The sequence below is a fragment of the Protobothrops mucrosquamatus genome, unplaced genomic scaffold (assembly GCF_001527695.2).
Source record: "Protobothrops mucrosquamatus isolate PMUCROS unplaced genomic scaffold, P.Mucros_1.0 scaffold1001, whole genome shotgun sequence".
Taxonomy (NCBI): Eukaryota; Metazoa; Chordata; class Lepidosauria; order Squamata; family Viperidae; genus Protobothrops; species Protobothrops mucrosquamatus.
In genome coordinates this window covers 207,908-218,459 of record NW_015387238.1, presented here as the reverse complement: position 1 = coordinate 218,459, position 10,552 = coordinate 207,908, and the positions used below count along the sequence as shown (strand labels likewise).

Sequence of the window (10,552 nt, the reverse complement as noted above, 5' to 3'; positions counted from 1 at the left end):
GGAAAGGAATGGAATGAAATAGAATAGAATAGAATAGAATAGAATAGAATAGAATAGAAAATATGGAATGGAATAGAAAATATGGAAAGGAATGGAATGAAATGGAATAGAATAGAATAGAATAGAATAGAATAGAATAGAATAGAAAATATGGAATGGAATAGAAAATATGGAAAGGAATGGAATGAAATAGAATAGAATAGAATAGAATAGAATAGAATAGAATAGAATAGAATAGAATAGAATAGAAAATATGGAATGGAATAGAAAATATGGAAAGGAATGGAATGAAATGGAATGAAATGGAATAGAATAGAATAGAATAGAATAGAATAGAAAATATGGAATGGAATAGAAAATATGGAAAGGAATGGAATGAAATAGAATAGAATAGAATAGAATAGAATAGAATAGAAAATATGGAATGGAATAGAAAATATGGAAAGGAATGAAATGGAATGAAATGGAATGAAATGGAATAGAATAGAATAGAATAGAATAGAATAGAATAGAATAGAATAGAATAGAATAGAAAATATGGAATGGAATAGAAAATATGGAAAGGAATGGAATGAAATGGAATGGAATAGAATAGAATAGAATAGAATAGAATAGAATAGAAAATATGGAATGGAATAGAAAATATGGAAAGGAATGGAAAGGAATGGAATAGAATAGAATAGAATAGAATAGAATAGAATAGAATAGAATAGAATAGAATAGAATAGAATAGAATAGAATAGAATAGAATAGTCCAACCCCAGTGACTGTGCCATTTGAAAGGCCCCCATCCGTTGGTGTGCTTTTTAGGACGAGGAGGATCCCTCGGTTACTGTGGTGCTCCTCTAGATCTTGTCATCTGTTCTGAGAAGAGTCGGGAAAGGGTGTTTCCCTTCTCCATCATTCCCCCCCCCACACCTGCAATCCTGCAAAGCCTCTGCCCGGCCGTGGTGGGGCCTGGGAAGAGCCTTCTCCCCTCTCTTCCTCCTTCCTCCGAGTTGGCTTCCTGCGGGTGTAGAGGACCTGCCTTTCCCCTAAACTGGGTTCCCCCCTAGGTGGGTGGGCAGATTGTGACGGAAATCTAGCATTTGGCTGAAAAGGTGTCAACCAGGCAATCTCCATAAACTCTAAAATGCTTTGCTCGGGCATGAAAGCCGGGTCTCGCTGGCAGGATAGATCAGGCTGGCTGAGACGGGACTTGGGGTGAGGTGGCCGGGCTGACCCCAGAGCCCTCCGTGGGAGAAAAGGCTTTTGCTTTTTTCAAAACAAGGGCAGAAGCTCCGAACCAGGCTGGGAAGAGAAATGCGGTTTATTTCCATCTCTCCAGAAGCCTCAGAATTAATTGCCACAAATCTCCAGGGATCTGGAGGAAAAGTCCAGGATTAGTTGAGACAGAGGGAACATTTTTAAAGGGCTTTTTTGTATTCATTCTCTTTGTACAAGTCCAGTAATTGTATATTTTATGCAACTTGGATCTCTTGCTGACAGAGTTGTTCTTAAGCACAGAGGCCAACATCATCCTATAATCTGCCTTGTTTCCTCATAATTAAATACCTTTTTTTCTGCCAGATCCTTTTAAGTGATCATCTAAGATTTGAACACATCTTCATTTTTGTTGCCTTTACCACTAAATGTTTAGAATGTCACTTAAAGCTAAAAAAAAAAGAGTCTAGCTCTTCTTTTTAAAAAAAACCAAAATGATCTAATTTACCTCTTATGAGAATGTCTATCTCTTGAAGGAAGGGTTGATTCTTCAGTGCTACATGGCCAGGGATGGTTATAGAATTTATTTCATTTTCCCCCCTCTTTTCGCCAAAAAAGCGGCCCAGGTTGTGGGATCACCCCAGATTTGTGTCCCCTGGAAGAGAAGCAGTGGCAGCCACTGAATCTAAACCGGAGGCAGGGCTAATGTGGATCGGCCCAGATATTCCCTGGGAGAGCAAATTTGAGGCCCAGTCTTTTGATGGGGGGGGGCTGGGATGGAGCAGATAGGGGAGGCAGTGATGAGCCAGCAGCTCCCCCCCCCAAAAAAATCTTGCAATTCTTTAGTTTGGGTTCTAAAACCTTTCCTGAACACTTTGATGTCTCCCTTCAAGGGCAGGAACCACAGCAGTTTCCTTCTAGAGAGGAAAGGGGGGGGGATTTTATACCCTAACCCAGTGGTGGCGAACCTATGGCACGGGTGCCAGAGGCGGCACTCAGAGCCCTTTCTGTGGGCACACGTGCCATCGCCCCAGTCCTAGGCCTTCAGCTGGGTTTTATAAAACATTTTCACTTTAGGTCTCCGCTGCTGTGTGCAAAAAAAAAAAAAAGGTTCAATCAATCAGTCAATTTCAACTTCTTGCGGGAAAAAAAAATCTTGCAAAGTTGGAATTGATTGATTAAACTTTTAAGTCCCACCCAGTCTGCCGTTACCACCGCAGCCACGCCCACCCAATGGGCCATGCCCAGCCAATGGGCCACACCCACCCGGCACCCGTGGATTTGGGGTTGCAGTTTGGGCACTCGGTCTCTAAAAGGTTCGCCATCACTGCCCTAACCCTTAAAGCAGGAGCCTCTTTCCCCATTGCCCGCTTGCCCAAAGGAGGTGAAACCAGTCAGTTTATCCACAGCAAAAAGGAACAAAGGCACTTCTAAAAAAAAAACCCAGAAAAAGGTACAATTTGGGAACCTCAACTGAAATTTTCTAGTGCGATCCTCCTGAAACCTGCTTCCCGCCTGCTGTTTCATTGGCAGATAAGAAGTTGGGCTGACAGGTCAGAGATGCACCGCATTTTATTTCTTTATTATCAAACAGCTTCCCTCTTTTTTCCTAAACACACATTTTGTGTGCACAAAAAATTGCCAACTGAAGCTAAAACCTGCCTTAATGAGGGCTCCCCCAATGGCTGGCCGGGGGGGGGGAGAGGGAGGGGGGGTAAAGTCTGTCCAGGAGGCCTCAATGGGGGGGGGAGGGGCGGAGCCAAAGGAGCCATTGAAGCTTCTGCTCTCATCAGAGTTTCGGCTTTTCCTGCTTGCTTCGCTTCTGGGGAGAGAATCTCTCTGCAGGGCTGGGCACACTTAGGGTGGTTTTGACACGAGACGCAGTCACGATCCTTTCGTGCGATGCTTCACCAACAGGCCTCAGTGTTGTACAACAAGGAAGCTTAGTCGAGGGAGTGTAAGTCCTACACAACGCAGATCCTAGGGAACTGGCCTCCCCAGTCGTTTTTCAGCGCACCCCGAGGCAGCCTCCACCTTGAGAGAGGCTCTCCTGAGAAGCCCCGCGCAGAAAGGGGTGTTGGGGCCGAAGCGGAGAATTTAGCTCTACTCCCAGATTATCTCCCGATTCTGGCTCCCCGACCCTGGGGGGGTAAGGGGGAAAATCTGGATGGCTTCAGGCTTGGGGCGGATCCTCCGGGCTGCCCTCTCCCTGTGCTGATGCTGCTCGCTCTCTGCTGCTGCAGGTGACCTTCACCAAGCGGAAGTTTGGGCTGATGAAGAAGGCCTACGAGCTGAGCGTCCTCTGCGACTGCGAGATCGCCCTGATCATCTTCAACCACTCGAACAAGCTCTTCCAGTATGCCAGCACAGACATGGACAAGGTGCTGCTGAAGTACACCGAGTACAACGAGCCCCACGAGAGCCGGACCAACGCAGACATCATCGAGGTGCCGTGCCCCGTCCTTGCCCGGGAGGGGGGTCCCGCTGGTGGGCTAATCCTCCCTGCCGGCCTGCAGAGCCACCCGCCCAGCCGGGCAGGAGACCGGCTGGAGAGCCTTGCTTACTTCAGTGGATGTGAGCCATGCCGGGGCTCCAGGGAGAATCCGGGCAGACTTTTAGCCTTGCTCCATGGCCATGGAGCTGTGCCCAGTATCCTAAGCCACAGAAAAGGAGCAAACCCAATCGGGCTTGCACAGATTCAGCTGCACTACCTTGCACTGGCCCCATTCAGCCCGTGACATGTCTTCCCCAAAGGAGACGACCTCCAGCAGCGGCTCCAACGTGGGGTGATTCTCCCTGGGATAGGGAGGGAGCTGAGCCAAGGGGCTGGGACCAGGGCCAGCTTAGGGCGGCCACTGTGGCCACACAGAGTGTGAACCCTGCATGCTCAGGAGGACTGGCCAGAGGTCAGTGAGAGAGTCCTGGGATGGAGCTGGTTGGCCTCTGGGCTTTCGGAGGACCGGCCCGGCCCTCCGACCCCCTCTGTGCACGAACGGCTTCCCAGAGAGGGACCAAGTGAGACGCCGCTGCTGCTGCTGCCGCCGCCGTTTCTTTGTCACCTTTCAATGAGAATTTGCCCGTGGGTGGCTCTCTCTGTGCTTGGCAGGATCTAGACAAATGAATGGTTTGGCTGGGTAATTATTGACATTACAAGTGAGCAGAAATTAAGGCACACAAAACCTTTAGTCATTCAATTTATCTGCTCAAGATGGGAGAGAATAGGAAGGGGGAGGGGGAGGAATCATTCTGCAGGGAGGGGGTGGAGGTTTTGTGCCAGGTGCACACTTAGGCCCTCACTTGCACTCTCTCTTTCACATGTACGCACACTCGTGCACACACACACACACACACAGAGTCACTGCAAGTGGAATAAAATATAAAGAGGTCTAGAATTTGAGAGTCATTTCCCATTTGAGGAACAAAACTTGAGCCCTTTAGAAACCTCTGCCCTTTGTTGATTGCCTTTCAAAGTCCACCATGGAGCTAGGAGGGCCAGAGGGAGGGTCTGACTTGCCTTCTCCCTTTTCTGCACCAGGCTGCCCGTCACCTTCCAGGTCTCCCCACCAAAACGGGTCTCCTGTAGGGCTGCTGAAGACCCTGCCAGCCGGGGCGGGTGAGGCTTTGGGGGAGGTGTTTGGGGGTCTTTGCCGGGATCTAGGTGAGTGAGGTCACACGTGGGATGGGCCTGAGCTTCTCCCCTTGCAGCCAGCTCCGTTGGCAGTGCTCTGATTGGCCATCCAGGAGAATCCTCGGCTACATCCAGCCGCCTGTCCTGACCCACCAGCCCCAGGTAGCCTTAAGCCAGGGCATCGACTGTGGCAAGCAAACAAGAATTGCCTCCCCTCGTTTCCCATAAAGCATCGTGTTGGTCGAAGGCGCGTTTCCAGGTGGTCTGCTGGTCTGCCATTTGAGGAAATATGGAAAGGGTCGAGGAGCTGCTAAGATAAGCTCCTCTCACTGAAAAGCCCCCATTCATTTATTTATTTATTTATTAAATTTATATACCGCCCTATCTCCCTTACGGGACTCAGGGCGGTGAACAGGCGATACTAAAAACCACAATAATAAATAAATAGTTTCTGTTTTAAAATCGAATTAAATAACGGGCCTGTTCTAAAAACACACCCGTAAAAAAACCCCCCACTGAAACACAATCCAAACTACGCCAGGCCGGCCGCACGGAATAGATGGGCCTTCAGGGGTCGGCGAAAAAGGCGCAGGTCCGCAACTGTACGTAGGTCGGGGGGTAGGTCATTCCAGAGGGCAGGAGCTGCCACAGAGAAGGCTCTCCCCCTGGGGGTCACCAGCCGGCATTGTCTGGCCGACGGCACTCTAAGGAGGCCCTCTCTGTAGGAGCGGACTGGTCGAAGGGAGGTGTTTGGTAGGACATCTTGGCCCTCCCCTCCACGGCCCCCAGCTTCAGATCAAGGGCCACCCTGGGCTGGTTCGGCACTGGGCTCAAAGCTGCCAGGGAAGTCATTTGGGGCAGAGGAGAAGCAAAATGGGTTAATCCAGGTAAGGCGGACATCCTGGGGCCAGGAAACCAACTGATCTGAGTGAAGGATTAGGATTGTCCTAGATAGGGTGGCCTTCCCTGCGGTCCTTGCCAATCTCTGTGTGTGTGTGTGTGTGTGTGTGTGTGTGTGTGTGTGTGTGTGTGTCCCTGCCACTTTACCTGCTGACATCGTCCTCCCTGCCTTCCAGAAGGGCCCTCTCCATACAGGAGGGCCTCATCCCTTTCCGAATCCAAATGGAAATGCTATTCTATCCTTCGGAGCATTTTTCTTCCAAATTTCTTTAACAGCCTTGAGTATTTTGAATCATTTGAACTTTGAATATTTTGATCAGCCTTGAATATTTTTTTGCTCAACATGACAGTTAAGTTGGGGACAATGTACCAAGGAGAGCTTGGGTCATTTTGCCTGGCAGAACAATCCCCACATCAGTGGGTGCTCTGGACCCAGAGCTTCCTGGGGGCTTCCTGCCTGACGTTTGTGCACTCTGTTGTGCTCGTGAGCCCTTCGCCCTTGAGCCGGACTCTCCTCCTCCTTCTGCCCCATGTTTCTTTCCTTTTCCTTGCCCTTGCCCTTGAAAGCGGTGGCTTTCATTTTCTCCCTGTTAAATTCCATTCTGTGGGTTTCCACCCACACTTCTAGCCCCAGTCTGTCTTCTCCCCTCCTTTTCTGAATCTCACCGCCCCCCCGCAGCCTCGCCTCATCTGGCAGGGGTCTGCAGTCCCTCTCCCAAAGACCACCTGAGCCACTGCCCTGGGCTCTCCTCCGCCTTCAGCTCCTGGCGGCTCAAGGTGCCCTGCTTGTTTGCCAGGGGGGCAGCGAAGGGCTGCAGAAAGATCCTGCTTGGCCCAGTTTTATTTGGGGGAGGGGGAAATCCAGTGACACTAAGAAGCAGAGGGAGGAGGGAGGAATCATGGGGAGAGCTTATCCATTGCATCTCCCCCCCCCCCATCTTCCTTGGCACAAACTTTCTGCCTGAGATGGGTGGCCCAGTGTGGGGGCTGGGCTCAGAGGAAGTGGGCCTCAGCAAAAGCCTGGCGCTTGGTGGCCCTTTTGTGAGGCTGGTGGGGCTTTGCTGCGTTTTTCCCTTTTGATTGCCTTCCCCCCCCCCTTCCTGAGCTCATGGGGTGGCTCTTGCTCCCCCGTCTGAGTTCAAGCCTTGGGGTCTCCCCTGAACTTGGGGAGAGGATGCCCCTTTGCTGCTTACAACCCTCCCCCCCCCCACCTCCAAGTGGAGTTTCCCTCTTGGGTCTTTGTTCACGTACACACACACACACACACACACACAAAGGATGATCCTGCAAAGGACAGGATTGCAGGATCATCCTTGCGAGTCAGAGCCAAGATCAGCAGGGGCTGCGCAGTTGCACCCCACGTGGGCCACATCTGGACCACTTTGAGAGGAGCCACGTCCCGCACTGGCTGCGGTGGCTGAAGCCAGATGGAAGGCCAGGAAGCCGGATGTGGCTGTTGCCTTCTCTGTTTTGTGCTGGTTTTTCAGCGCAGCTGCCAGGCTGGTTATGAACAGGAGTCTTATTTTTATTTTGTTTGTTTGTTTGTTCATTTATTTACTAAATTTATATCCCACGGAGAGGCCTTTTTGGTGGCTGTGGGAAGGTGCCCTCCTGGGTCTCCCTGGTCCTTCTGGGCTCCGGAACCACCTCCTCCTCCTCCTCCTCCTCCTCCTCCTCCTCCTCCTCTTCTGAAGGCCGAAGCTGGCCTATGGGGCAGCCCCACCCAGGAGAGGCCGCCCCCCCTTCCTTGGCTGCACCAGAGCTGGAAAGGGCATGGGGGGGGGGCTGAGCTGTCCTTCCCGGAGGGGGAAGGGAAGAGGACAGCTGCTCTAAGCCTTGCCCAGTGCCTGAATCGCAGCCGGGATACGTGCCGGCCACCTCCTCTGGCCCCGATGGCTCAGGCTATTGGATTCTGGGTCTTTCTCACCCAAAGTCAGCTCCCTTTTCGTCCTTTCTAAAATTATAATTCCATGAATTAATAATGGTCACCCACAGTACATGCCAGTAGGTGTACATTGGAGAAAAAAAGTCCCGAGTGTTCACGACCACATTTGCCTGCTGTTTGGGGCCTGGATTTAATCCAGAAAAGGCTTTTCTTTTTTGCCAAAATGGCCAGTGATGTTTGGAATCTCTCTCACACACACACACATATACAAACACAAACACACACACACACAGACCCCTTTCAATTCCTCATTAGCCCAACAAGAGATCAAGACTTCTCCACAACCTCGCCACAAGCTGACTTTTAAAAAGAGCTGGCAAGTGGGAGCTCCGTAATGGGGTCTAATTGCTTCTGGTATTTTGAAAACACAGTGATTAAGCGTGGCAGAGGAGGGAGGCAGCCTTCAAATCAGCTGCCATGCCTGGAATAAATACTTGGTAAACACGGCGTTTGATGTTCTCCTGACACACGGGAAGTGTGGGGCCGCTTCTCTCCTGTCGGGGAAGAGATTGGTCTCGAGCGGCCGCTCAAGAGCTGCCAGGCAGGATCTCAAGATTCCTCCAGATCTATGGGATCTCTGTCCAGTTCGGGTTTTTTTTTTTTCCTGGAATTCAGTTCTGGAGTTCAGTTATAATTCAACCTGCCATTCTCTGCAGGAAGCAGAACTGACCACACTGACCCAGCAGGTGGACGAGTGGAATCGGGAACGGCAGGGAAGGCCCAGGGGAGGGGACTGTTGTGTGGCTGAGGGGTGGGAGTGAGGAAAGGAAAGGTTCGTTGGGTTGAGCCGGTGGCACCTGGACTCCCATCCCCTGCTGGGTGGCAACCCCTCTGCCATCTACCAAGGCTGGGCGAGGTCCCACCTGAACGTCTCCCGGTTGTGCTTTCAGACCTTAAGAAAGAAAGGTTTTAATGGTTGTGAGAGTCCCGAACCCGACGGGGAAGACTCCATTGACCAGAGCCCGCTGACGGAGGACAAATACCGGAAAGCCAGTGAGGACCTGGACAACTTCTTCAAGCGCTACGGCGTAAGTAGCCACCCCCAGCCGGCCAGAAGCCCCTCACCATCTCTCTCTCTCTCTCTCTCTCTTGTTCTCGTTTGTTTGTTGGATTCGACGCCCCCTGCCCACCCCCGACCTCCCTTCCCCACTGGCTGACAGGTGCTGAACAAGAAGCATAGAGAGGGGGAGAGTCCCGACGGGGAGGACATCTTTACCCTGACACCCCAGACTGAAGAGAAGTATAAAAAGATTGATGAGGAGTTTGATAAAATGATGCAGACTTACAGGCTCACAGTGAGTAATGGGGGGCAGCCCACTCGCTCCCCTCCGCATGGCAAGGGCGGCTGCCGGATGTGTGCCCTGCACATTGTGCCAGCCCTGCACGTCCTTGAGTCATTAACACGCGTGTGGACACTTCCCCGACATCCGCTCGCCTGGCCGAGACTTTCCCATATGCCTAGGGGGAAGCAAAGGGGGCCTGGTCCCCTGAGGAGATCAAGAAGGAAGGGACCCTGCCAGGAAATGAAAGCAGCCCTGCCCTCCATGCTTTCTGACCCAGGTTCCCCCCCAGGAGAGAAACAGGAAAGACTCTGTGGCCGGTAGCCTGCCCCCCCCACTCCCTCTGGGCATCAGGCCAGACTGGCTTTATTTATTTAGTATGTATTTATTAAATAAATATATATAACCACCGAAGACTCACATAGGTGACTCGGCACATTTTTTACAAAATGTAAAAAAATTCCATCCTGTAATACCCACCCACTCCGCCCCAGGGCTTGGTAGCGTTTCTATCTCCTTTCCACTCTCCTTTGGTTTGAGGGTCTTGAAGACCAGCTGTAAAACAGGCCGTCTTTGCTTCTGGTGGGCAGGAGACCCAAAGGTGGTTGGCGCCTGTTCTCCTTCCCCCCTTTGAGGGTGGTGTGGCCTGAAACTGGCTTGAGAGGAAGCGCCTGGAGTCGCCCTGGACAGGGACGGCTGTGGGGTGCCTCATCTGGGTTCCCCGCCTGAGCAAGTGAGGGGCTAGCAGGAGAATATCGGGCCTTGAACTGGCTCCAGAGGCTGAAGGTGCCCCCCCCTCCAGAGTCACAGATTTGTCCCAGAAGCGCTGAAGGGGGTGAAGATGGAGGCGGTTTGGGAGGAGAGGGGGTGCATGAGCTTCCCGAGAGAATTAACCCCAACCCTCTGCCTAACTAACTAGTAACCCAAGCTGTGCCTGGCCAGGGCTTTGGTGTCGTCCCCAGAGCCGGACCCACAGGTTGTGGGCTTCCTTTGCAGCTCCCGGCAGTTCAACCTCCCTTTTCTTCTCTTCCTGCCCCACAGGGTCCAATCTGTTCATGAGACCAAGAGGAGGCTGGGGGGTGGCAATGGGGTGTGAAAGACAATGGGAAGTGGCATGTTCACGGTCCCAAGGCAACGGGGTGTGAAAGACAAGGGGGCCAGGGCTTTCGGCTGAGTCCGGCATGGGGAGAAAGCAGCTCTGCTCTGGTTAGATTCCAGAGAGGTCACTTCCCACAGATTTCACCCTTACAAAGCCGGGGCCAGGGCCAGGCCCTTCTGGCTGCTCCCTCTGGGGCCCTGCTGATCGAGCAGCCTCCGGTCAAGATCTGCCCTTACCTGTGGAAAAGGGGCACGCCCAGCAGAGAAGGCCGCAGCCTCCGGAAGGGCAGCGGCTGCGGTGGAGGCTGCTCGGCGCATCCTCAAGGACTGCAGCTTTGCACGCTCACATACGCACCACCCGCACCCCCGTTAAGGTTTCCCCCACCCCCCTTTGCCACAATACAGCAACCTCTGAAAAATTCAAATGCAGCCAAGGTCAAAAGCAATGCAGGAAAAGTGCTGCGGCCATCTAATAAATAGAGGAATTAAAACCACCAG

At 52.0% G+C, this 10,552-nt stretch overlaps 1 protein-coding gene across 1 annotated transcript in view; it reads left to right on the top strand.

The window, feature by feature from the left end:
- The window catches only part of MEF2D (myocyte enhancer factor 2D), a 45,290-nt gene that overhangs the window by 15,450 nt on the left and 19,288 nt on the right, over positions 1 to 10,552 (top strand). The window contains exons 2-3 of the mRNA XM_015819843.1: positions 3,447 to 3,650; positions 8,567 to 8,704. Coding sequence (XP_015675329.1) covers positions 3,447 to 3,650; positions 8,567 to 8,704 — 342 coding nt within the window. The remainder of the gene's footprint in view (positions 1 to 3,446; positions 3,651 to 8,566; positions 8,705 to 10,552) is intronic.